This window comes from Colias philodice, chromosome 29, assembly GCF_061535455.1.
Source record: "Colias philodice isolate Cphi_HAF_F1 chromosome 29, ilColPhil1 Martin Lab GWU primary, whole genome shotgun sequence".
Lineage (NCBI taxonomy): Eukaryota > Metazoa > Arthropoda > Insecta > Lepidoptera > Pieridae > Colias > Colias philodice.
The window spans coordinates 175,551-201,807 of NC_143114.1; the positions used below are offsets into that span (position 1 = coordinate 175,551).

General features: G+C 43.3%; 8 protein-coding genes across 8 annotated transcripts; 2 read left to right on the plus strand and 6 right to left on the minus strand.

Moving 5' to 3' along the window:
- Positions 1 to 3,827: 3,827 nt before the first annotated feature.
- On the plus strand, positions 3,828 to 4,478 carry LOC149475602 (histone H4). The gene has a single exon (XM_089712702.1). The coding sequence runs from the start codon at positions 3,905 to 3,907 to the stop codon at positions 4,214 to 4,216; it is 312 nt and encodes a 103-aa protein (XP_089568828.1). The 5' UTR covers positions 3,828 to 3,904; the 3' UTR covers positions 4,217 to 4,478.
- A 297-nt stretch (positions 4,479 to 4,775) lies between these two features.
- On the minus strand, positions 4,776 to 5,532 carry LOC149475603 (histone H3). The gene has a single exon (XM_089712532.1). It carries the CDS (start codon positions 5,415 to 5,417, stop codon positions 5,007 to 5,009), a length of 411 nt encoding a protein of 136 aa, XP_089568658.1. The 5' UTR covers positions 5,418 to 5,532; the 3' UTR covers positions 4,776 to 5,006.
- A 3,410-nt stretch (positions 5,533 to 8,942) lies between these two features.
- Positions 8,943 to 9,463, minus strand: LOC149475604 (histone H2B). The gene has a single exon (XM_089712732.1). It carries the CDS (start codon positions 9,440 to 9,442, stop codon positions 9,068 to 9,070), a length of 375 nt encoding a protein of 124 aa, XP_089568858.1. The 5' UTR covers positions 9,443 to 9,463; the 3' UTR covers positions 8,943 to 9,067.
- A 4,727-nt stretch (positions 9,464 to 14,190) lies between these two features.
- LOC149475605 (histone H2A) lies at positions 14,191 to 14,786 on the minus strand. The gene has a single exon (XM_089712593.1). The coding sequence runs from the start codon at positions 14,751 to 14,753 to the stop codon at positions 14,379 to 14,381; it is 375 nt and encodes a 124-aa protein (XP_089568719.1). The 5' UTR covers positions 14,754 to 14,786; the 3' UTR covers positions 14,191 to 14,378.
- Positions 14,787 to 16,334: 1,548 nt separating this feature from the next.
- On the minus strand, positions 16,335 to 17,275 carry LOC149475606 (uncharacterized). The gene has a single exon (XM_089713141.1). It carries the CDS (start codon positions 17,190 to 17,192, stop codon positions 16,362 to 16,364), a length of 831 nt encoding a protein of 276 aa, XP_089569267.1. The 5' UTR covers positions 17,193 to 17,275; the 3' UTR covers positions 16,335 to 16,361.
- A 2,010-nt stretch (positions 17,276 to 19,285) lies between these two features.
- LOC149475607 (histone H4) lies at positions 19,286 to 19,914 on the plus strand. Its single transcript, XM_089712711.1, has one exon. The coding sequence runs from the start codon at positions 19,341 to 19,343 to the stop codon at positions 19,650 to 19,652; it is 312 nt and encodes a 103-aa protein (XP_089568837.1). The 5' UTR covers positions 19,286 to 19,340; the 3' UTR covers positions 19,653 to 19,914.
- A 297-nt stretch (positions 19,915 to 20,211) lies between these two features.
- Positions 20,212 to 20,968, minus strand: LOC149475608 (histone H3). The gene has a single exon (XM_089712531.1). It carries the CDS (start codon positions 20,851 to 20,853, stop codon positions 20,443 to 20,445), a length of 411 nt encoding a protein of 136 aa, XP_089568657.1. The 5' UTR covers positions 20,854 to 20,968; the 3' UTR covers positions 20,212 to 20,442.
- A 3,410-nt stretch (positions 20,969 to 24,378) lies between these two features.
- Positions 24,379 to 24,899, minus strand: LOC149475609 (histone H2B). The gene has a single exon (XM_089712740.1). It carries the CDS (start codon positions 24,876 to 24,878, stop codon positions 24,504 to 24,506), a length of 375 nt encoding a protein of 124 aa, XP_089568866.1. The 5' UTR covers positions 24,879 to 24,899; the 3' UTR covers positions 24,379 to 24,503.
- Positions 24,900 to 26,257: the final 1,358 nt, after the last annotated feature.

Below are 26,257 nucleotides of genomic sequence, written 5' to 3' on the forward strand. Positions count from 1 at the left end.
TTACCTAATCATTAAGTTACTTATATATAATATCATCATCATCAACTGCAATTACGATTAATTCAATAGCGACAATGACGTATCCATGTTTTGATGAATTATTATTGTCGTACCGTTGTAGATTCCTTAAATCTTCGTAATGCACCTGAGCGCAGTAAACATCGATTAAAGTGAAGCATTCGATTCTAGATGTCAGATTTCGATTTTTAGAGTAACGTCTCTGGTATTTATTATGTTTAGAATGGTTTATCAGTAAAATGAAATCTTAAAAAAAAAAAAATACTTTTATCGGTCATTATTATTATAATTAATATTATGTAGTCGTAATTGAAAAAAGTTAAGCAAATGTGCAGTTCTAACAAAACGAAATATCTTGTTATTCTATGTCGTCGTTACTAGGTTACGTTGTTGAATTTTGTTGAACTGTCAAATGTTGCCTATTTTAAAATGGCTCTACTATACTTAATAACTACGAGGGATCTATATTTATAGATAGAGAGTTGGTTAATAATAATTACTTATTTAATTTGCTGTGTCGATTTTTATTTTTTTTTTTCAACAGGATAAAACCTATCCTATGTGTTAATCCAAGTTCATTGTAATCAGTTCAGTAATATTTGCGTGAAATAGTAACATTTATAATATTAGAAGGATAATGATAACAACACAAGTAAGTTAATTAAGTAATGACGATCTATTATATACATTTCAAAAAATTTCAAGCTACTTATTTATATAATAATTCACAAAAATTACATTAATATGAAATTTGACACATGCCATACCTACCCTGTTAATGTCTAGTGTAAATGTGATAGTATTTTTATTTTTTATTCCTCCGTATGTATGACGTCATCATCACATTTATCGTTATTTTTTTTTTTATTTAATTTCTCTTAAAATATGCGATTAAAAAATGAAATGTTGTCAATTGTTGTGATTGAGTTATTATTATTATTATTCAAAGATTATTAACGCAGTCCCTCGATATGCACGATATATCTATCCGTCTCCGTCGCGCGTCGAGGGCGAGCCGAGCGAAACGCGTGTATAATGTGTGTGTATAAAAGTCCGACATGAAATGGCGCGGAGCGCGTCATATACCGGGTTTGGCACTCGAGCTGAGCACTCGTGCTTAGCAAGAGCGCCCTACCTGCCGTCTATTGTTCTCCGTAGAGACGGGGGACCGCTACCTGAGATTCGCCGAAAGGCAAATTCCGGGAAGTGACCCGCGCCTTTGTTGTGAACAATAGCGACCGATAAGCGACCGGTCCCACCCCGCCTGCTCAGGTAGTTTACTACCTGGTCAGTCGCGGTGCAACCGCAGCTGCACTCGCAGCGTACAACTAACTTTCTTGTTTCTCGACGCGCCAGTCGCGGTTTCTCCGTTGCCCACCTAACGGTGTCAAACGGGCTTCGGAGAAATTAACACCATCCGGTGGAAGTATCTGTGGGGCGCAGATACCGCACGTTTGTATAAACGGCGTACAGCCTCACCGCTTCGGGAGCTTTTCGGTGACTGTGAGTCCGGGGTCCTCTTAGTAGGCACTGCCACGGCGGGCAGGTACTCCAACTGCTCGCTAGCGCCCGGACTCGGCCGAAAACTACTCCTGACGGGTCCACGTCACGCTTTCGCAGGGGGTCACTCCAAGACCCCTGCGAACTGTTAGGTAGTGACAACCTCACCCCGCTATCACCAGCGGGACGCACCAAACACACCACACTCACATACATACGTGTAGGCACACAACCCCCCCCCCGCCCGGAAGCGGGGAGGGCCGCTAGGACGACGAGTAGGAAAAATAAAAACCGTTAGGATGTCCGATTCGTTGGAGGACCTAGATATAAAAGCCTTTATGGCTTTCTTAGTCAGGGAGAACCCGGAGGTGCTGGATGCGTTTAAAGCACACAGCGCCGCCGGGGCTCAAAAACTTGCCGCGCCCGTTGCGCAACCGTTAAGGGACTCTCCTGAGTCCCCACCGCTGTCCCCAGTGGCAGTCGAAGCGGGGTTCGAAGCCCCGACCGTTATGGAGTGCGAGAGCGCTCCAGAGTCAGAGTCAATAGCTTCAGAGGCGGAGTCCTCAAATTCGTCAGACGGTTTCGAAACCGTTACAAATAAAAAGAAACGCAAACTAAAAAATGCTGCTCCGCCCGCCAAACGGAACGCGACCGTTCGCGATTCCGCGCGCGCCGAGTTTAGCCGTGCGCCCCCCGCCCCTCAGGCATCCGCCCCTCAGGCACCCGAAGGCCCGACCGCGGGCAACGCCGCGACGCGCAAACCACCTTCCCCTCCCCCCGTTTACGTGAGGGATAAATCAGCCTGGCTGAAAATCTCAGCCTTTTTAGATAGTGAAGGAATCTCCTTCAAAGCTCGCCCTACTAAGGACAATATACGTGTCCAATTGCTTACTTCAACCCACCATAGGGTTTTCACGGCCTATCTTAGAGACCAAAACATAGGCGGTCATTCGTTCCCCCTTCCGGAGGAACGCTCTTTAAGAGTTGTTATAAAAGGGATCCCTAAAGAGATCTCTGCCGATCAAGTCTTCAATGACTTGAAAGACCAAGGTTTCCCTGTGCAGGAGTGCTTCCGCATGCACAATAGAATCACTAAAGCACCATATGACATGGTCCTCGCGGTCCTAGATCGTACCCCGAAGGGTAAAGACATTTTTAAAATGCGGCATTGCTGCAAACTTTCAGGGCTCAAGGTGGAAACACCCGACTCCCACAGCTATATTAGACAGTGTCATCGCTGTCAACTTTACGGGCACTCTGCTCGTAACTGTTTTTCGCGGCCTCGCTGCGTCAAATGTTTAGGCGACCACGGCACGGAGGATTGCACGAGGTCCAAAGATTTGCCTAATGAGGATCCACCGTCCTGCGTACTATGTGAGACTTCGGGTCACCCCGCGAACTACCGGGGTTGCCCGAAGGCTCCCAAACACAGGGCGGGGGGTCGCCAGAAGGCGAACAAACCTCTGTGCGCCGAACCCGGCGAACCTAGAAGTACTGCGAACCAAGATTCCGTGGTCAAATAAAGTCACGTATCTGGGGGTGGAGATAGACAGGCGCCTAGCCTTTAACCACCAAGCCCTGAAAGCCGCTCGCCAGGCACAAGTCGCGGCTGTGCGACTGAGACCGATCTTCACATCCAGCTTGCCTACCAGACTGAAGCTAAGACTCTATAATACCTATGTAAAACCCAAGATCTTGTACGCTGCTCCAGTCTGGTACGGCTACATCTCAGAAGCCAATAAAAAGAAAATAAAGACGGCTCAGTCGCGCACTCTGCGGGTTATTGTCGACGCCCCCAGATACGTCCGCAACTCCACTATCGAGAGGGACTTGGGAGTGGAGCCTCTCGAAAAGATTATCAAAGAACAGGCAAAGAAGATCTTCGCAAAAACCGATAGATCAAATTACGAACACCTCCGAAACATTGCACCTTGGAGAGCTAGCGCGATTGACGCGAAGCCCTACCCGCGCGACTTGGCCCGGGACGAGGGGGACGCGTCGCCACCGCGCATGGTCGCTGATCCGCACTCGCTGGGCCTCCCTTAAGGGTCTCACCCGGTGGGGCGGATCGCCCAGTTAGCGGAAACGCGGACCCCGAGTCGCCGTGGGCAGGTTGCCTGGGTGGGGAGACTGCGTTGAGCACTACCAAAACCAACGCGCATGCGGCAAATAAACAAACAACAACCCCATAGTGGGGTTATCCCAGGGACCCTCCCGTAGTGGCGGGAGGCGAGAGACACTAGAGTTGGGGGGCTTAGCCCCGGTACTCTTTCCCCTCACCAGTGATGGTGGGAGCGAAGACCCCGAAGGCGCGGAGCGCACAAGCTTTCGGGCACGCAGCGAGTAAGCAAGTAAACGAGTAGAATAACGCAAGACAGTCGGCGATATGACAGGCCGCGGTAAAGGAGGCAAGGGGCTCGGAAAAGGTGGCGCTAAGCGGCACAGGAAGGTGCTCCGTGACAACATCCAGGGTATCACGAAGCCCGCGATCCGTCGTCTCGCTCGCAGGGGTGGCGTCAAGCGTATATCCGGTTTGATATACGAAGAGACGCGCGGCGTTCTCAAGGTATTCCTTGAGAACGTGATCCGTGACGCCGTCACTTACACCGAGCACGCAAAGAGGAAGACCGTCACCGCAATGGACGTCGTGTACGCGCTGAAACGTCAGGGACGTACCCTCTACGGATTCGGCGGTTAATTAATTGTGTTACTTCAAAGATCGTCCGTCCGTTCGTACGTACGTCAATAATTATTCCATGCAATCGATTCGGCGTTTTAATAATTATTATTCTTGGTACGAATAAAGATGGGCGTACGACCACCACGGCGATGATTTTGAAACAAACAAATTAACAACAAAAAGGCCCTTTTCAGGGCCGCATACGATTCATTAATTCCACAATATTATATATTATTGTATTATGGATATGTTTCCCCACGCGCGCAAAACTACAACACTCACTATCATTTCACTTGTACTCTATTATCTCTCTATTATTATGTGTGCTAAATTTCATTGTAATCGGTTCAACACATAGGTACATACATACATACGTCCATCCATCAACAACTTTTGCATTTATAATATTAAATAAAACTATTTCATTAGAAGAATTTAAAGTTAATGGCTACTGAATGATTACATTACTAAAATCTAAAATTCATCAGGTAGGTAAGTTTTCTGTTTATAATAGTAATATAATAATATTAATACATTTTATCATTCTCATAACAATATTATCATTATATTATTAGATATTTCGTTGTATGTTTCCGTTACTGCACAGTGGAAAACGTTTATAGTTAGGTTAGGTACCTACTATTAAAATGAATCACGTGCGGCCCTGAAAAGGGCCTTTTTTTTTAACATTCGATGTCCGATGACGTGTCCTCTGTGCTATGTCATGTTATGTTATGTTATTTCATATTGAAACCACACACCACACGACACGACACGAGACACGAACAATGCAAACAACAAACGGATCTTAGGCGCGTTCACCACGGATACGGCGGGCCAATTGAATGTCCTTTGGCATAATGGTCACTCTCTTAGCGTGTATAGCGCACAGATTGGTGTCTTCAAATAGACCTACGAGGTACGCTTCGCTCGCCTCCTGCAGGGCCATGACGGCCGAGCTCTGGAAGCGGAGGTCGGTCTTGAAGTCCTGCGCTATCTCACGGACGAGACGTTGGAACGGCAACTTGCGGATCAGTAGCTCAGTGCTCTTCTGGTAGCGACGAATCTCACGCAGAGCAACCGTGCCGGGCCTGTAGCGATGGGGCTTCTTCACGCCACCGGTTGCGGGCGCACTCTTGCGGGCCGCTTTGGTGGCGAGCTGCTTCCTCGGCGCCTTTCCACCGGTGGACTTGCGAGCGGTCTGCTTTGTGCGAGCCATTGTGACCGGGGGGCTTGTTCGAAATTCGAATTCACTATATTTATTATAGAGAAATAAAACAACAAATACGACCGCACGGAGAAGTGGTTGCGCTTCGAATGAATACGAAAACGCGTACGACGCCGTTTTTATAAACACATTAGGTACACTCGTCTCCGTTTCGTTATTCATCGTAGTCGAGTGCGAGAGAGACATCGATAAGTAACCGTTCGCGCGGTGTGTATGTCGAGAAAAGAGAGATAAAATAATAATAATCAAAGTTTTGTGTTGGATTTGCACGATTCCTGATGCAAAATTAACTACTCGAACTCGAAAACAAAAAAAAAAAAAGAAAAACGATCTTCAATGTGCAATGTGCAATCTGCACTGTCATAATATTGTCAATGTCATACACAGCCCATGTCATAATATTGTTATGTTCGTCATTATGGTATGGTCGTACTGGATCTATTCATTAAATTTACATGTACGGTCTTATCCAAAATGGATGGAAATTATTCTACTTTTTTATTTTACTTCATACATACTCTACATAGGTGCAAAGTTTCATAAAAATGCGTTCAAAAATAAAATATGTCTTGGTTATTGCTTGATTACAAGATTAAAGAATTATTATTTTCTACTTTTTAGTGGTAAGTATCTAACTTGAAAGCGTGTTTTTTAGTTTTTCAAACTATATTTATTTTACTTCATACTCTACATAGGTATTTTCGTATACCAAAACAAAACAGCACTAAAAAAAAAAATACCAACAAATACATAATACGTTCATAATATACCTAACTAGAAATTCGCCGCGGCCTCGTTCGGTTGCAAATTTTATGAACATTTAAAAATTATATCTATTAAAATAAACCGCATCAAAATCCGTTGCGCCGTTTTTGAGATCTCGAGTAATCTTCAAGTTGATTATTCCATAAGAAAGGAAAATTTCTATAAGATAGGAGAATTATCATAAGTCCGGAAAATTTCTATACGCCAGGAAAATTTCTATAAGTCAGGAACATTTATATAAGCCAGGAAAATTTCTATACGTCAGGAAAAATTTCTATAAGGTGGAAAAGGATAGGTTAGGTTAGGTTAGGTTAGGTTAGGTTAGGTTAGGAGAGGTTAGGTTAGGAGAGGTTAGGTTAGGTTAGGTTAGGTTAGGTTACGTTAGGTTACGTTACGTTAGGTTACGTTACGTTAGGTTAGGTTAGGTTAGGTTAGGTTACGTTAGGTTACGTTAGGTTAGGTTAGGTTAGGTTACGTTAGGTTACGTTAGGTTACGTTAGGTTACGTTAGGTTACGTTAGGTTACGTTAGGTTACGTTAGGTTACGTTAGGTTAGGTTAGGTTAGGTTAGGTTACGTTAGGTTACGTTAGGTTACGTTAGGTTACGTTACGTTAGGTTAGGTTAGGTTACGTTAGGTTACGTTAGGTTAGGTTACGTTAGGTTACGTTAGGTTACGTTAGGTTACGTTAGGTTACGTTAGGTTAGGTTAGGTTAGGTTAGGTTAGGTTAGGTTAGGTTACGTTAGGTTACGTTAGGTTAGGTTAGGTTAGGTTAGGTTAGGTTAGGTTACGTTACGTTAGGTTACGTTAGGTTACGTTAGGTTAGGTTAGGTTAGGTTAGGTTAGGTTAGGTTGGGTTAGGTTAGGTTAGGAAAAATTTTCTCAGTCCGGAAAATTTCCATACGCCAGGAAAATTTCTATACGTCCGGAAAAATACTACTGAACCGATTACAATGAAATTTAGCACACATATAGAAGGTAACTTGGATTAACACATAGGGTAGGTTTTATCCCGGAAATCCCGCGGGAACGGGAACTATGCGGGTTTTCCTTTGAAAACGCGGGCGAAGCCGCGGGCGGAAATCTAGTACAAAATATTAATTTACCAAAACTATTGCAAAACACAAAACTATATAAATATAACAGAAAATCGGTTTGAATGTCTGTCCGTGTGTGCTATATTCCCTATATAAATTTGTATAATTAAAACTAGAGAACCGATTTTGATGCGGTTTATTTCAATAGATAGGCTGCATCTCGAGGAAGCTTTTAGTATATATAATTTGTTACGTTCTGAACAATGCAGGCACAGCCGCGGGCGATAACTAATCAATCTACCATTTATTTGTTAAACAGTTATTAAAAAAAAAAAATAACTTCAAATTAACTGTACAAGTTTAATTATTTCTCCATTTAATAATTAATATTAATTTTTTGTTGTATATCAATTAAATTTACGTTTTGACATAAGGCTGAGGTAAAATAACAGTACAGACTACAGTCGAATTGGGAATCATCAAGGAGGATTTTATTTAATATCTTAACTTAATTAAAGATATGAAACCTTATTTGTGTTAAACTTTTTTATTTTTTTAAATTGACACCAATAAATCAAACTGACGATGTCTGTCAAAATAAATATAATATTGATTCAAAGATAGTACATGAAATCGCATTGCGTTGTTATATTAATATATAAGTAATAAAATGGTTGTGAGTGAAAAAAAATTATGTAACATGTATAAAAATATCGAGCCAAATCATGATGGTATATAATTTATTATGAATTTGTTTTTAGGATAACCGCAAAAATGTGCATGCATGTGCACACACAAATTAAGCATCGTCTTTATTTCTGGAAAGCATAATATGGAAACATAAAAACATAATATACAGTCGTCTCCAAAACCGAGAAAATTGAAAGGCAGGCAGCATTGAAAGGTATGGTAATTTTCCATCAATTGTTTGTTGTTATTATTATATATATTATATTACAAACAAACATAAAATGAAACGGAACGGATTTTGATGCGTTCAACAAGAAGGTTTATTATAAACTAAACATCTATAATAATTATGTATAATTTTTATCTATATCCTAATATTATAATAAGGAATATACTTGATAAGAAAGAATTATCGAAATCGGTTCAGCCGTTCACACGTGATGCCGTGACAACGCGAAACGGGTCTCATTTTTATATTGTACGTACCTACCTACCTACCTACCTACCTACCTATATAGATTTTTAGATTATATTTTATTCTTCTGTATAATCTAAACCAATTAAAGTTAAACTCCTACGAAACGGCTCGATCGATTCTCATGAAATGTTGTGTGCATATCGGGTTGGTAGATCTGACAATCATAATATTGTATCTACACTAATATTATAAAGAGGAAAACTTTGTTTGTTAATGAATAGGCTCATCATCAAAACTACTGGACCGATTTTGATGAAATTTGGCACAGACAATCTTTAGACGCTGAGAAAGAACATACATAGGCTACTTTTTATTATTGCGAAATAATATGTACCACGGGCGAAGCCCTAGTTTGTAAATAAAATAAAATAAATCATACCCACAAAATATGACCAACGTTAATAATTATTGTTGAACGTATAATTCGAAATTCGAATTTCAAAATTACTTACAAATTTAGGTTTTTTTTTTTCTCACTGCTGTTGTTCGTGTTGGAGAAACGTATTTTTGGCGTGTACACACACACACAATTCATTCATGAAATATATTGTGGCCCTGAAAAGGGCCGTTGTTGTTTTGATAGTATATAATAATAATAAACACAAAACGCGAGCGAGCGGGCGTTCGATAAGTCGAACACGCCACGCCGTTGTCCCGACGACCGCTCACCGCTCACTTGGAGCTCGTGTACTTGGTGACAGCCTTTGTGCCCTCGCTGACCGCGTGCTTGGCGAGCTCGCCGGGCAGCAGCAGCCGCACGGAGGTTTGCACCTCTCGCGACGTGATGGTCGACCGCTTGTTGTAGTGAGCGAGCCGGGACGCCTCCGCGGCGATGCGCTCGAAAATGTCGTTCACGAACGAGTTCATGATGGACATGGCCTTCGAGGAGATACCGGTGTCGGGGTGGACCTGCTTGAGCACCTTGTAAATGTAAATGGCGTAGCTCTCCTTCCTCTTGTGCTTCTTCTTTTTCTTGTCAGACTTCGAGATGTTCTTCTGCGCTTTGCCGGACTTCTTGGCGGCCTTTCCACTCGTTTTTGGCGGCATGTTGCTTGTTGTAGTATAAGTTCAATCAATAGAAACTGTATAAAATTTGCTGACTAGGATCTTCGCACACGCAGCCTCCGCGAGGAGGCTGCGTGGGGAACATTGTTCGGGGCGGGAAGCCCCCTGCAATGGGTATATAACGCCGCCCGTCAACACGGGCGGGAATTTGGGGGGGCGTGAAAAGCCCTTATTTTTTGGAATTTGATTCCGCGTCGCACGAATCAATCGACCTCTTTCTTTTACGAGCCCGGCCATGAGTTGTGTCATGGCCGGGGACGGAGGGGGACTGGGGCGAAGCGACACGAGTGGGCGGGGTAGGAGGCGCCAATTGCGCGTGGGAGTATAGGTGGGGAAGTGGGCTGGGTACTTGTGTACCGACAGACGGGATTTGTATTGGTGTAGGCGTAGGGGTAGTGGGCGGCGCGGCTGGGCGCGCCGGGGCAGTAGAGTACGGGACTTGCGGGGGCGGGGGAGTGATGGAGTGCACTATGAGTGCATGCAGGAAGGTATGGAGGGATGGTGCGTTATGCACCGGAGTATAAGGGAGCGCACGGAGTGCGTGGGCGGAAGGTGGCGCTGGAGGCGCGGGTGTATGTAACGGAGCCGTCATTGCAGCTAGCAATTCCGGAGGATAGGAGGGCGTTGTATACGCCGCGGGAGGGGGGGGTGATAACAAGTCGCGCGGAAAAGGACGGCGCGACTCGGGAGGGGCGCGCATCGGTGCAATCTCTCGGAGATGGGAGTGAGAGGATGCATCCGCGCGCGCAAACATATTCTGGGATAGGCGTAGGATGAAATCGTCAAGTGTTTCCACACCGAGATCGCTGCGTATCCGCTCGTTCCTCACGCACCACGGCGCGCCAGCGATAGTGCGTAATGCGAGTGACTGCCGCGCGCGCATTTTGCGGCGCAGGCTTTCACCCACAAAAGCATACCAGGCGGGCGCGGCGTACGTAAGGAGCGGCCTTAGGTAAATCTTATACAGACTTACCTTTATACGCAGCGGGAGTTCGGATGACAACACCGGACGAAGTATTGCGTGGGCGGATTTACACTTATTGATTACCTGCTTCACGTGGCTGTTAAAGCGAAGCCGGCGATCAATAGTGATGCCCAGGTAGGTGACAGTGCTGGACCAAGGGATTTGCTCACCAGCCAGAGTGAGATGGGTGGAGGGGGTCCAACCGCCGAATATAATCGCCTGCGTCTTTCTAGCGTTCGCGGTAATCCGCCAGCGCTCAAAATACGCAGGCAATTCGTCCAACCAACGCTGCGCCTTTATCACCGCATTCGATGTCCACATCGATGCGGCGACAAAGGCTACATCGTCGGCGTACAATGCGACGATTTGGTTGGTGGGTTGCGCGGGGGAGGGGAAATCGTCTGTGTAGGCAGAGTATAGCGCGGGCGATAAACAGCTGCCCTGCGGGACACCCGCCTGCACAGCGTGGTCTTGTGAAATGGCGGGGGACACGGATACGTGAAAGGAACGATTCGTGAGGAAGGAGTGCAATATCCTCACGAGCCGTGCGGGGCACTGGGTGGCGGTAAGGATCTTATATATAAGACCCTCATGCCAGACGCGGTCGAAAGCCTTTTCGATGTCCAACAGTACTGCAACCGCTCTCTCATTCTTGTTCAAAGCGGAGCTAAGGTGGTGCAATACTCTTGTCACCTGAAGGGTGGTACTATGTGCCTCGCGAAAGCCGAATTGCTCAGCGCGAGGCGACACGTACGGGCGCAGCATCGGCAACAGCAATGACTCGAATACTTTGGAGACTGTGCTCAACAGAGTAATGGGTCGATAGCTGCTCGGTAAGGAAGCATTCTTTCCTGGTTTGGGGATCATTATTACGCGTCCGGTCTTCCACACTGAAGGGAAATGACCGGAGCGTAATATACCGTTAAACAGCCGCGACAGAGCCGCGACTGTTTTACGGGGGAGGTGGCGCAGGGATTCATTCGTCACGCCGTCCGCGCCGGGCGCTTTGCGCAACTTTGTACGCGAAATCGCACGGCGGACGGCGGACGGGGACGTGAAGAATGCTTCCTCAGCGAGTGGCATCGGTGAATTTAGAAAACTCGTTAGGTATTCGTTCACTGCCGTTGCGTGGGCGGCGTTCGACGGCGTCAGGGGGTTCGGCTGAAAAACTTGTGCCAGGTGTTCGGCAAACAAGTCAGCGCGACCCTGAGGGCTATATACATAAGTACCTGCGGAGTCGGTGAGTGGGCGCGCGGGGGCGGTTGAGGATTTGAACCTGCGACAGAGTCGATGAAGCGACGGCCAGTCCTCGGCGGCCTGTTCGAGCGACCGGTGCCAGCCCTCGCTTTTGTGCTCCTCAAGCGCCTTGCTAACCTGTTCTCGCAAACGAACAAGTTGCCGCTTGAGGGTCGGGCAGCGAGTTCGCTGCCATTGCCGTCGCAGAGCTCGCTTCCTCTGGATAAGGTTTTTGAGGTAACCAGGAAGAGGGGGGAGACGGGAGGTGGACGGTTTGTGTGTCGTGGCTCGGACGAGGGCGGTTTGTAGTGTATCTTGCAAATCATTCGCAAACATCTCCACATCCGCGGCGCTTGTAACCGCGCGTGCGGGGGTGGAGCGCTCAAGCGTGCTTGCGAATAACTTCCAATTTACACATCGGAGGGAGCGGGATGGGGCGATTGCCGGACTGTCTGCAGCGAACTCGGCCAATACCGGCAGATGGTCTGAGTCGAGTTCGTCCACAATGACAGTTTGCGTTATCGACTGGCGGACCACATTGTGGATCGAAAAGTCGATAATATCCGCGCGGTGGGAGTCATTATCGGGATAGTGAGTGGGTTCAGGAGGGCCCTCTATCACGATATTGTTATAATCAATAAGGTTATAGAGGGCGTTGCCGTTGTGGCAGTTGAAGCGAGACAGCCAGTGCGTATGCTTGCTATTCCAGTCACCCGCAGCGAACGTCGGCACGTCCGAGGCGAAAAGTCGTTTCACCTCGTTCGTGTCGACACTCCCCGCAGGCGGTCTGTATATAGCATACATACGTATTCTGCCACATGGAAGTTCCGCTTCAACGCCAAGATAAAATTTTTCGGTTCAAAAACCGGTCTAGATCGCGCCACACGGCGTTACGGCCGTCGGTTAGTAATGCGAGCTAGCACTTTTGGTTATCGGCCAATACCGTGGAGCGTAAGCGTCCCCTCCACACAGTGGGCGGTGAACATGCGGTGAATCATTTAGATGTTTACATTTGGCATTTTATTTATTTTTTTAAATCACATAAGGCTGAGGTAAAATAACAGTACAGACTACAGTCGAATTGGGAATCACCAAGGAGGATTTTATTTAATATCTTAACTTAATTAAAGATATGAAACCTTATTTGTGTTAAACTTTTCTTTTTTTTTTTAAATTGACACCAATAAATCAAACTGACGATGTCTGTCAAAATAATTATAATATTGATTCAAAGATAGTACATGAAATCGCATCGCGTTGTTATATTAATAATTAATATAATAAAATGGTTGTGAGTGAAAAAAATTATGTAACATGTATAAAAATATCGAGCTTAATCATGATGGTATATAATTTATTATTAATTTGTTTTTAGGATAACCACAAAAATGTGCATGCATGTGCACACACAAATTAAGCATCGTCTTTATTTCTGGAAAGCATAATATGGAAACATAAAAACATAATATACAGTCGTCTCCAAAACCGAGAAAATTGAAAGGCAGGCAGCATTGAAAGGTATGGTAATTTTCCATCAATTGTTTGTTGTTATCCATACTAATATTATAAATGCGAAAGTAACTCTGTCTGTATGTCTGTTACTCAATCACGCCTTAACTACTGAACCAATTTGCATGAAATTTGGTATACTTAGAGATATTTTGATACCCGAGAAAGGACATAAGATTAGAAGGTTTTATCCCGGAAATCCTACGGGAACGGGTTTTTCTTTAAATAAAATATCAAAATCAAATAAAATGATAAATAAATAAATCTATAGTATCCAAACAATAGCAAGTACCTATTTATTAAAAATTTTACTTGATTTAACATTTATTTAAATTTCCAGCTTACACAATACGAAGTATGAAAACAGTTGCTCGCCTCGCCAAACAGTTTCAATATTCCAAGTTTCCCGCTTGACGAAAACGATTAACGAACGAACATTATCTATAATTAATATTATAAAGCTGAAGAGTTTGTTTGTTTGTTTATTTGAACACGCTAATCTCAGGAACTACTAATCGAATTTCAGAAATTCTTTCGGTGTTAGATAGCCCATTTATCGAGGAAGGCTATTATAGGCTATATATAATCACGCTAAGACCAATAGGAGCGGAGCAATGCGGGTGAAACCGCGGGGCACAGCTAGTTATTATATATATTACAAACAAACATAAAATGGAACGGATTTTGATGCGTTCAACAAGAAGGTTTATTATAAACTAAACATCTATAATAATTATGTATAATTCTTATCTATATCCTAATATTATAAAGCTGAAGAGTTTGTTTGTTTGAACGCGCTAATCTCAGGAACTACTGATCAAATACAAAAATGCCATTATAAATTAAATTAAAAATACTCAAATGAATGTTACTTTTTTTTCATCGGGGTACCTACACGTCTTGTACACCTGGGTAGCGTTAATGAAATTCTAATATGGATACGGTTCTAGGGTTAAAGGCTATATTATAATATAATATTAAATGCGGGCGAAACACATAGATTAATATTATTCATGTTCTGGTACGTGTCAAATGGTAAACGATCACTGAAGAGATGAGAGTTTAGGCTGCTAGAAACTCTATCTATCGTTGTTGTCAAGACATATATTGCGGCCCTGAAAAGGGCCTTTTGAACAATTCATAATATTATGATGAACATACATAAAAATATGTAATTGTAGCGTTATTGGTAAATGCAATGCAATCCAATTAGGCCTTCTTCTCCGTCTTCTTGGGCAGCAGCACAGCCTGAATGTTAGGCAATACACCGCCCTGTGCTATGGTCACGCCGGAGAGGAGCTTGTTCAGCTCTTCGTCGTTACGTATGGCCAATTGCAGATGTCTCGGAATAATTCTAGTCTTCTTGTTGTCGCGCGCCGCGTTGCCGGCCAACTCGAGAACTTCAGCCGCCAGGTACTCCATCACGGCCGCCAGGTAGACCGGGGCACCGGCGCCCACGCGCTCAGCGTAATTGCCCTTCCTGAGCAATCTGTGAATACGGCCGACGGGGAACTGCAGACCGGCACGGTTGGAACGTGACTTTGCCTTCCCCTTCACTTTACCGCCTTTACCGCGTCCAGACATTATTTACCGTTTTCTTTGATAATATTATAATAAACGAAAAACTGATACGTACAACGATACGCGCCGATCACTAAAGTATGTTTTTTTTTTAAGACACCATCTGATTTAATATATAACGGCTACGCGTCCTAGTGATTGCGGTGGGCATGACGCCGTGAAATGCGAGCGAACACAAACGACGAGCGATGCGCAGTGAACACGACCGTGTCAAATAATAATAATTTATATTGTTATGTACATATTTTATTTATATTTTTATTTAAGCGAGGCTTCATCTCTTAACATACATGCAAAATGATATTTTTTTTTTTTTGATTCAGTGTACAGCATCCCCAAATATTATTATCTTCTTCTTCTTCTTTCTTCTTCTTCTTCTTATATATAAAAATGAATCGCAACATGTGTTGGTAAGCGCATAACTCGAGAACGGCTGAACCGATTTCGATAATTCTTTTTTTTTTATTATATTCCTTGAAGTACGAGGATGGTTCTTACGTAGAGAAAACGTAAACATGTACCACGGGCGAAGCCGGGGCGGACCGCTAGTTACTCATAATAATAATGATTAGTACGTACGTCACAATCTATGACGATGTCGAAAAGACAGTTTGTATCTGTACCGTGGTTGATTGTTTTTAAAGTAACTTGTCAGGTGACAGAAACAGACTGTGTTGTCTAGACAACCATCAATAATAATTAATAATTATTCATAGCAGTAGGTATGTATAGATTTTAGAGAGTAGGTATTTAGTAAGTTTCGGTAAAATGTACTATCGGGAGTCGGGCGTCGGGCGGGCGGTCGGTCGGGCGGCGTGCGCTGGTGTGGGGCGGGCGGGCGGTGTCTGTGCTGTGTCTGTGTCTGTGTCTGTGTCTGTGTCTGTGTCTGTCTGTGTGGTAGCGTGTTGCAGTGTGCGATGAATAGTTACATAATATTTTATTTTGCAAGTTGAAGGTAAAAAGTAACGTGTGTGTTTACCGTACGTATTACGTAGGTATATTTTGATGTTTTTTTATTTATTCCTTATTTCATTGCGCGTCGACGGAGCCCCGCTTCGCGGGGCTCCTATTTCTGTGTAGTTTTTTTTTAAGAAACCTAACCTAACCTAACCTAACCTAACCTAAACCTAAACCTAAACCTAAACCTAAACCTAAACCTAAACCTAAACCTAAACCTAAACCTAACCTAACGTAAAGCTGTAGATTAGTTAGTAGTAGATTTGATTTTCTTGTTGTTATTATATTGTGCATGCATGTTGCTAGTTGCTACTATAATATATTATGATGTTACATAACTATTATGTAATTTGTAAAATTGTAATAATTGTAGTTTTATTGTGTAGGTACCTACAAGTTGCTTGTTCGTCCTCGCAAATTGGAAGGAAACGTTAACGTTCGTAGTGAGTGCGCATTCGAAAATATATGTTAGCCCTGAGAAGGGCTTTTTGGCGATAGATAATATATAATATGTATCTATTTTGCTGAGACTTGTGCCCGATGCACTCGCCGTCGCCGCTGCACTGCATAACCAGTTCCAACCTTAACCTTCGTCGAAGTCGAATTAGGTTGCGCTTGCGCTTGCGATTGATCGATTGCACGCACACCACACGTTCACTTCTTGGACGCGGCCGAGGCTTTCTTGGCGGTGGCCGCTTTGGATTTTGGCGTTGCCGCTTTCTTCGGTTTCGGTGCCTTCGGCTTCTTCGTCGGCGGTTTGGCACTCCTCTTAGCCTTCGGCGCGGCGGCCGACGCTGCTGCGGCGGGTTTTGCGGCCGCCTTGCCCGCAGCCGGCGCCTTCTTGGCGGCCGCGGCGGGCTTCTTTCTGCCTGCAGCTACTTTCTTGTCTTTCACCGCTGACGCTTTCGACTTGGACGGCGAGGACGACGAGTCTGCGGCCGCTGCTGCGGCGGCGGCTGCCGCCGCCTTCTTGGACCTGCTGCCTGCGTTGACGGCCGTCTTTTTGGCGGCCGCTTGCGCCTTGCCACCGCCGCCAGATTTGCGCACCTTGACGGCCGCCGCCGCTCCGGAGCCCTTGCCGGCGGCTCCGCTCGACGGAGAGGTCTTCTTCTTGGCCGCGGAGGACTTTGACTCCAGTTTGAACGAGCCAGATGCGCCCTTGCCCTTCGTCTGAACGAGCGTGCCGGATTCGACGGCGCCCTTGAGATATCTCCTAATGAACGGCGCCAGTTTATCCGCGTCCACCTTGTACGTGGCCGATATGTACTTCTTGATCGCCTGCAGGGAAGAGCCGCTACGCTCTTTGAGATCGCTGATAGCAGTGTTCACCATTTCCGACGTCTTCGGGTGCGCCAATCTTGCTTTGGCCGCTTTCTTGGCTCCTCCCGACGCCGCTGCTGCTGCTGCTGCTGATGCTTTGGGCGCTTTCTTCGCGGGCGTCGACGCTGGCGCCGGAGTTTCAGTTTCGACTGCGGTGTCTGCCATTTTTGTTAATTAAAATTCAACTTTACGTCGACAATAGTATGTAATAATAATTAGTATATATAAGTAGTACTTAGTAGGTTTCACTGTATTCGACGTACGGTGTCGCTAGTGTAGGAATCGACTGGACGGTTTACCTCACGGGGAACCGTGCAATCGAGATACGTTTTCTCGCGGTCGCGCTTGAAACTTTTCACTAACATGCCTCCGTTCGAACGTATATTTTACGTGAAATTAACGTTTAAAAGTATACGTTTCACATGTTTCTCGTCCCTTTTGAGATCGGCCCTCGTAGTGTGCAAGCCCGCGCGACGCTCGAGGAGCGCATCGATAGCGATGGACGTTTAAATTTTGCCAAGGGCTATCCGCGTGCGCGGTGTCAACTTTAAAATTATCATTTCACCTGTAATTAAACCGATTGTCGTTTCGAAAAAGGCTCTCTCAATACACTGATATACAGACGTTAAGGTGAAACTATTCGTAATCGCCATATAATATGTTTGCGACGGTTTTTAGGGGGATGAATGTGACCTGTTGTAGAACAGCATAACGCAAACGACGACCGCGCGGCCGGCTACACACACAGTTCGGCGATCGGTCGAATATGTTTAACGTCCTTTAAATACAAAAATAATAACAATACGAATGTGCCACAATAACGAAATGACAATATTATAAATAAATGTCACATATTTGTCACAATATTATATTCACAGTCACAGGTACTAACAGCTAGTAGGTACATAGTACGCACACCACACCGCAACGCCCGCACGTTTTAATATTGTCAAAATATTATATAGGCCGCGCGAGAACGAGACTACGATTCACAATTGCGTATTTATTATAATATTATTATTGTGTTAACTTAATATCGTCGCATAATAACGCATAATAAGCAATACCTAAATAATAGACAGAGGAGTAGTAACAATATTATGACGAATCGATAATAACACGAATGTAGGTAGTTAATTAATAGTTTATTATTTACCTAATCATTAAGTTACTTATATATAATATCATCATCATCAACTGCAATTACGATTAATTCAATAGCGACAATGACGTATCCATGTTTTGATGAATTATTATTGTCGTACCGTTGTAGATTCCTTAAATCTTCGTAATGCACCTGAGCGCAGTAAACATCGATTAAAGTGAAGCATTCGATTCTAGATGTCAGATTTCGATTTTTAGAGTAACGTCTCTGGTATTTATTATGTTTAGAATGGTTTATCAGTAAAATGAAATCTTAAAAAAAAAAAAATACTTTTATCGGTCATTATTATTATAATTAATATTATGTAGTCGTAATTGAAAAAAGTTAAGCAAATGTGCAGTTCTAACAAAACGAAATATCTTGTTATTCTATGTCGTCGTTACTAGGTTACGTTGTTGAATTTTGTTGAACTGTCAAATGTTGCCTATTTTAAAATGGCTCTACTATACTTAATAACTACGAGGGATCTATATTTATAGATAGAGAGTTGGTTAATAATAATTACTTATTTAATTTGCTGTGTCGATTTTTATTTTTTTTTTTCAACAGGATAAAACCTATCCTATGTGTTAATCCAAGTTCATTGTAATCAGTTCAGTAATATTTGCGTGAAATAGTAACATTTATAATATTAGAAGGATAATGATAACAACACAAGTAAGTTAATTAAGTAATGACGATCTATTATATACATTTCAAAAAATTTCAAGCTACTTATTTATATAATAATTCACAAAAATTACATTAATATGAAATTTGACACATGCCATACCTACCCTGTTAATGTCTAGTGTAAATGTGATAGTATTTTTATTTTTTATTCCTCCGTATGTATGACGTCATCATCACATTTATCGTTATTTTTTTTTTTATTTAATTTCTCTTAAAATATGCGATTAAAAAATGAAATGTTGTCAATTGTTGTGATTGAGTTATTATTATTATTATTCAAAGATTATTAACGCAGTCCCTCGATATGCACGATATATCTATCCGTCTCCGTCGCGCGTCGAGGGCGAGCCGAGCGAAACGCGTGTATAATGTGTGTGTATAAAAGTCCGACATGAAATGGCGCGGAGCGCACAAGCTTTCGGGCACGCAGCGAGTAAGCAAGTAAACGAGTAGAATAACGCAAGACAGTCGGCGATATGACAGGCCGCGGTAAAGGAGGCAAGGGGCTCGGAAAAGGTGGCGCTAAGCGGCACAGGAAGGTGCTCCGTGACAACATCCAGGGTATCACGAAGCCCGCGATCCGTCGTCTCGCTCGCAGGGGTGGCGTCAAGCGTATATCCGGTTTGATATACGAAGAGACGCGCGGCGTTCTCAAGGTATTCCTTGAGAACGTGATCCGTGACGCCGTCACTTACACCGAGCACGCAAAGAGGAAGACCGTCACCGCAATGGACGTCGTGTACGCGCTGAAACGTCAGGGACGTACCCTCTACGGATTCGGCGGTTAATTAATTGTGTTACTTCAAAGATCGTCCGTCCGTTCGTACGTACGTCAATAATTATTCCATGCAATCGATTCGGCGTTTTAATAATTATTATTCTTGGTACGAATAAAGATGGGCGTACGACCACCACGGCGATGATTTTGAAACAAACAAATTAACAACAAAAAGGCCCTTTTCAGGGCCGCATACGATTCATTAATTCCACAATATTATATATTATTGTATTATGGATATGTTTCCCCACGCGCGCAAAACTACAACACTCACTATCATTTCACTTGTACTCTATTATCTCTCTATTATTATGTGTGCTAAATTTCATTGTAATCGGTTCAACACATAGGTACATACATACATACGTCCATCCATCAACAACTTTTGCATTTATAATATTAAATAAAACTATTTCATTAGAAGAATTTAAAGTTAATGGCTACTGAATGATTACATTACTAAAATCTAAAATTCATCAGGTAGGTAAGTTTTCTGTTTATAATAGTAATATAATAATATTAATACATTTTATCATTCTCATAACAATATTATCATTATATTATTAGATATTTCGTTGTATGTTTCCGTTACTGCACAGTGGAAAACGTTTATAGTTAGGTTAGGTACCTACTATTAAAATGAATCACGTGCGGCCCTGAAAAGGGCCTTTTTTTTTAACATTCGATGTCCGATGACGTGTCCTCTGTGCTATGTCATGTTATGTTATGTTATTTCATATTGAAACCACACACCACACGACACGACACGAGACACGAACAATGCAAACAACAAACGGATCTTAGGCGCGTTCACCACGGATACGGCGGGCCAATTGAATGTCCTTTGGCATAATGGTCACTCTCTTAGCGTGTATAGCGCACAGATTGGTGTCTTCAAATAGACCTACGAGGTACGCTTCGCTCGCCTCCTGCAGGGCCATGACGGCCGAGCTCTGGAAGCGGAGGTCGGTCTTGAAGTCCTGCGCTATCTCACGGACGAGACGTTGGAACGGCAACTTGCGGATCAGTAGCTCAGTGCTCTTCTGGTAGCGACGAATCTCACGCAGAGCAACCGTGCCGGGCCTGTAGCGATGGGGCTTCTTCACGCCACCGGTTGCGGGCGCACTCTTGCGGGCCGCTTTGGTGGCGAGCTGCTTCCTCGGCGCCTTTCCACCGGTGGACTTGCGAGCGGTCTGCTTTGTGCGAGCCATTGTGACCGGGGGGCTTGTTCGAAATTCGAATTCACTATATTTATTATAGAGAAATAAAACAACAAATACGACCGCACGGAGAAGTGGTTGCGCTTCGAATGAATACGAAAACGCGTACGACGCCGTTTTTATAAACACATTAGGTACACTCGTCTCCGTTTCGTTATTCATCGTAGTCGAGTGCGAGAGAGACATCGATAAGTAACCGTTCGCGCGGTGTGTATGTCGAGAAAAGAGAGATAAAATAATAATAATCAAAGTTTTGTGTTGGATTTGCACGATTCCTGATGCAAAATTAACTACTCGAACTCGAAAACAAAAAAAAAAAAAGAAAAACGATCTTCAATGTGCAATGTGCAATCTGCACTGTCATAATATTGTCAATGTCATACACAGCCCATGTCATAATATTGTTATGTTCGTCATTATGGTATGGTCGTACTGGATCTATTCATTAAATTTACATGTACGGTCTTATCCAAAATGGATGGAAATTATTCTACTTTTTTATTTTACTTCATACATACTCTACATAGGTGCAAAGTTTCATAAAAATGCGTTCAAAAATAAAATATGTCTTGGTTATTGCTTGATTACAAGATTAAAGAATTATTATTTTCTACTTTTTAGTGGTAAGTATCTAACTTGAAAGCGTGTTTTTTAGTTTTTCAAACTATATTTATTTTACTTCATACTCTACATAGGTATTTTCGTATACCAAAACAAAACAGCACTAAAAAAAAAAATACCAACAAATACATAATACGTTCATAATATACCTAACTAGAAATTCGCCGCGGCCTCGTTCGGTTGCAAATTTTATGAACATTTAAAAATTATATCTATTAAAATAAACCGCATCAAAATCCGTTGCGCCGTTTTTGAGATCTCGAGTAATCTTCAAGTTGATTATTCCATAAGAAAGGAAAATTTCTATAAGATAGGAGAATTATCATAAGTCCGGAAAATTTCTATACGCCAGGAAAATTTCTATAAGTCAGGAACATTTATATAAGCCAGGAAAATTTCTATACGTCAGGAAAAATTTCTATAAGGTGGAAAAGGATAGGTTAGGTTAGGTTAGGTTAGGTTAGGTTAGGTTAGGAGAGGTTAGGTTAGGAGAGGTTAGGTTAGGTTAGGTTAGGTTAGGTTACGTTAGGTTACGTTACGTTAGGTTACGTTACGTTAGGTTAGGTTAGGTTAGGTTAGGTTACGTTAGGTTACGTTAGGTTAGGTTAGGTTAGGTTACGTTAGGTTACGTTAGGTTACGTTAGGTTACGTTAGGTTACGTTAGGTTACGTTAGGTTACGTTAGGTTACGTTAGGTTAGGTTAGGTTAGGTTAGGTTACGTTAGGTTACGTTAGGTTACGTTAGGTTACGTTACGTTAGGTTAGGTTAGGTTACGTTAGGTTACGTTAGGTTAGGTTACGTTAGGTTACGTTAGGTTACGTTAGGTTACGTTAGGTTACGTTAGGTTAGGTTAGGTTAGGTTAGGTTAGGTTAGGTTAGGTTACGTTAGGTTACGTTAGGTTAGGTTAGGTTAGGTTAGGTTAGGTTAGGTTACGTTACGTTAGGTTACGTTAGGTTACGTTAGGTTAGGTTAGGTTAGGTTAGGTTAGGTTAGGTTGGGTTAGGTTAGGTTAGGAAAAATTTTCTCAGTCCGGAAAATTTCCATACGCCAGGAAAATTTCTATACGTCCGGAAAAATACTACTGAACCGATTACAATGAAATTTAGCACACATATAGAAGGTAACTTGGATTAACACATAGGGTAGGTTTTATCCCGGAAATCCCGCGGGAACGGGAACTATGCGGGTTTTCCTTTGAAAACGCGGGCGAAGCCGCGGGCGGAAATCTAGTACAAAATATTAATTTACCAAAACTATTGCAAAACACAAAACTATATAAATATAACAGAAAATCGGTTTGAATGTCTGTCCGTGTGTGCTATATTCCCTATATAAATTTGTATAATTAAAACTAGAGAACCGATTTTGATGCGGTTTATTTCAATAGATAGGCTGCATCTCGAGGAAGCTTTTAGTATATATAATTTGTTACGTTCTGAACAATGCAGGCACAGCCGCGGGCGATAACTAATCAATCTACCATTTATTTGTTAAACAGTTATTAAAAAAAAAAAATAACTTCAAATTAACTGTACAAGTTTAATTATTTCTCCATTTAATAATTAATATTAATTTTTTGTTGTATATCAATTAAATTTACGTTTTGACATAAGGCTGAGGTAAAATAACAGTACAGACTACAGTCGAATTGGGAATCATCAAGGAGGATTTTATTTAATATCTTAACTTAATTAAAGATATGAAACCTTATTTGTGTTAAACTTTTTTATTTTTTTAAATTGACACCAATAAATCAAACTGACGATGTCTGTCAAAATAAATATAATATTGATTCAAAGATAGTACATGAAATCGCATTGCGTTGTTATATTAATATATAAGTAATAAAATGGTTGTGAGTGAAAAAAAATTATGTAACATGTATAAAAATATCGAGCCAAATCATGATGGTATATAATTTATTATGAATTTGTTTTTAGGATAACCGCAAAAATGTGCATGCATGTGCACACACAAATTAAGCATCGTCTTTATTTCTGGAAAGCATAATATGGAAACATAAAAACATAATATACAGTCGTCTCCAAAACCGAGAAAATTGAAAGGCAGGCAGCATTGAAAGGTATGGTAATTTTCCATCAATTGTTTGTTGTTATTATTATATATATTATATTACAAACAAACATAAAATGAAACGGAACGGATTTTGATGCGTTCAACAAGAAGGTTTATTATAAACTAAACATCTATAATAATTATGTATAATTTTTATCTATATCCTAATATTATAATAAGGAATATACTTGATAAGAAAGAATTATCGAAATCGGTTCAGCCGTTCACACGTGATGCCGTGACAACGCGAAACGGGTCTCATTTTTATATTGTACGTACCTACCTACCTACCTACCTACCTACCTATATAGATTTTTAGATTATATTTTATTCTTCTGTATAATCTAAACCAATTAAAGTTAAACTCCTACGAAACGGCTCGATCGATTCTCATGAAATGTTGTGTGCATATCGGGTTGGTAGATCTGACAATCATAATATTGTATCTACACTAATATTATAAAGAGGAAAACTTTGTTTGTTAATGAATAGGCTCATCATCAAAACTACTGGACCGATTTTGATGAAATTTGGCACAGACAATCTTTAGACGCTGAGAAAGAACATACATAGGCTACTTTTTATTATTGCGAAATAATATGTACCACGGGCGAAGCCCTAGTTTGTAAATAAAATAAAATAAATCATACCCACAAAATATGACCAACGTTAATAATTATTGTTGAACGTATAATTCGAAATTCGAATTTCAAAATTACTTACAAATTTAGGTTTTTTTTTTTCTCACTGCTGTTGTTCGTGTTGGAGAAACGTATTTTTGGCGTGTACACACACACACAATTCATTCATGAAATATATTGTGGCCCTGAAAAGGGCCGTTGTTGTTTTGATAGTATATAATAATAATAAACACAAAACGCGAGCGAGCGGGCGTTCGATAAGTCGAACACGCCACGCCGTTGTCCCGACGACCGCTCACCGCTCACTTGGAGCTCGTGTACTTGGTGACAGCCTTTGTGCCCTCGCTGACCGCGTGCTTGGCGAGCTCGCCGGGCAGCAGCAGCCGCACGGAGGTTTGCACCTCTCGCGACGTGATGGTCGACCGCTTGTTGTAGTGAGCGAGCCGGGACGCCTCCGCGGCGATGCGCTCGAAAATGTCGTTCACGAACGAGTTCATGATGGACATGGCCTTCGAGGAGATACCGGTGTCGGGGTGGACCTGCTTGAGCACCTTGTAAATGTAAATGGCGTAGCTCTCCTTCCTCTTGTGCTTCTTCTTTTTCTTGTCAGACTTCGAGATGTTCTTCTGCGCTTTGCCGGACTTCTTGGCGGCCTTTCCACTCGTTTTTGGCGGCATGTTGCTTGTTGTAGTATAAGTTCAATCAATAGAAACTGTATAAAATTTTTCTGACTAGGATCTTCGCACACGCAGCCTCCGCGAGGAGGCTGCGTGGGGAACATTGTTCGGGGCGGGAAGCCCCCTGCAATGGGTATATAACGCCGCCCGTCAACACGGGCGGGAATTTGGGGGGGCGTGAAAAGCCCTTATTTTTTGGAATTTGATTCCGCGTCGCACGAATCAATCGACCTCTTTCTTTTACGAGCCCGGCCATGAGTTGTGTCATGACCGGGGACGGAGGGGGACTGGGGCGAGGCGACACGAGTGGGCGGGGTAGGAGGCGCCAATTGCGCGTGGGAGTATAGGTGGGGGAGTGGGCTGGGTACTTGTGTACCGACAGACGGGATTTGTATTGGTGTAGGCGTAGGGGTAGTGGGCGGCGCGGCTGGGCGCGCCGGGGCAGTAGAGTACGGGACTTGCGGGGGCGGGGGAGTGATGGAGTGCACTATAAGTGCATGCAGGAAGGTATGGAGGGATGGTGCGTTATGCACCGGAGTGTGAGGGAGCGCACGGAGTGCGTGGGCGGAAGGTGGCGCTGGAGGCGCGGGTGTATGTAACGGAGCCGTCATTGCAGCTAGCAATTCCGGAGGATAGGAGGGCGTTGTATACGCCGCGGGAGGGGGGGGTGATAACAAGTCGCGCGGAAAAGGACGGCGCGACTCGGGAGGGGCGCGCATCGGTGCAATCTCTCGGAGATGGGAGTGAGAGGATGCATCCGCGCGCGCAAACATATTCTGGGATAGGCGTAGGATGAAATCGTCAAGTGTTTCCACACCGAGATCGCTGCGTATCCGCTCGTTCCTCACGCACCACGGCGCGCCAGCGATAGTGCGTAATGCGAGTGACTGCCGCGCGCGCATTTTGCGGCGCAGGCTTTCACCCACAAAAGCATACCAGGCGGGCGCGGCGTACGTAAGGAGCGGCCTTAGGTAAATCTTATACAGACTTACCTTTATACGCAGCGGGAGTTCGGATGAAAACACCGGACGAAGTATTGCGTGGGCGGATTTACACTTATTGATTACCTGCTTCACGTGGCTGTTAAAGCGAAGCCGGCGATCAATAGTGATGCCCAGGTAGGTGACAGTGCTGGACCAAGGGATTTGCTCACCAGCCAGAGTGAGATGGGTGGAGGGGGTCCAACCGCCGAATATAATCGCCTGCGTCTTTCTAGCGTTCGCGGTAATCCGCCAGCGCTCAAAATACGCAGGCAATTCGTCCAACCAACGCTGCGCCTTTATCACCGCATTCGATGTCCACATCGATGCGGCGACAAAGGCTACATCGTCGGCGTACAATGCGACGATTTGGTTGGAGGGTTGCGCGGGGGAGGGGAA

Coding starts and splice junctions, on each gene's coding strand:
- LOC149475603 (XM_089712532.1), bottom strand. CDS start 5,417: ATGGCTCGCACAAAGCAGACCGCTCGCAAGTCCACCGGTGGAAAGGCG.
- LOC149475609 (XM_089712740.1), bottom strand. CDS start 24,878: ATGCCGCCAAAAACGAGTGGAAAGGCCGCCAAGAAGTCCGGCAAAGCG.
- LOC149475608 (XM_089712531.1), bottom strand. CDS start 20,853: ATGGCTCGCACAAAGCAGACCGCTCGCAAGTCCACCGGTGGAAAGGCG.
- LOC149475607 (XM_089712711.1), top strand. CDS start 19,341: ATGACAGGCCGCGGTAAAGGAGGCAAGGGGCTCGGAAAAGGTGGCGCT.
- LOC149475602 (XM_089712702.1), top strand. CDS start 3,905: ATGACAGGCCGCGGTAAAGGAGGCAAGGGGCTCGGAAAAGGTGGCGCT.
- LOC149475604 (XM_089712732.1), bottom strand. CDS start 9,442: ATGCCGCCAAAAACGAGTGGAAAGGCCGCCAAGAAGTCCGGCAAAGCG.
- LOC149475605 (XM_089712593.1), bottom strand. CDS start 14,753: ATGTCTGGACGCGGTAAAGGCGGTAAAGTGAAGGGGAAGGCAAAGTCA.
- LOC149475606 (XM_089713141.1), bottom strand. CDS start 17,192: ATGGCAGACACCGCAGTCGAAACTGAAACTCCGGCGCCAGCGTCGACG.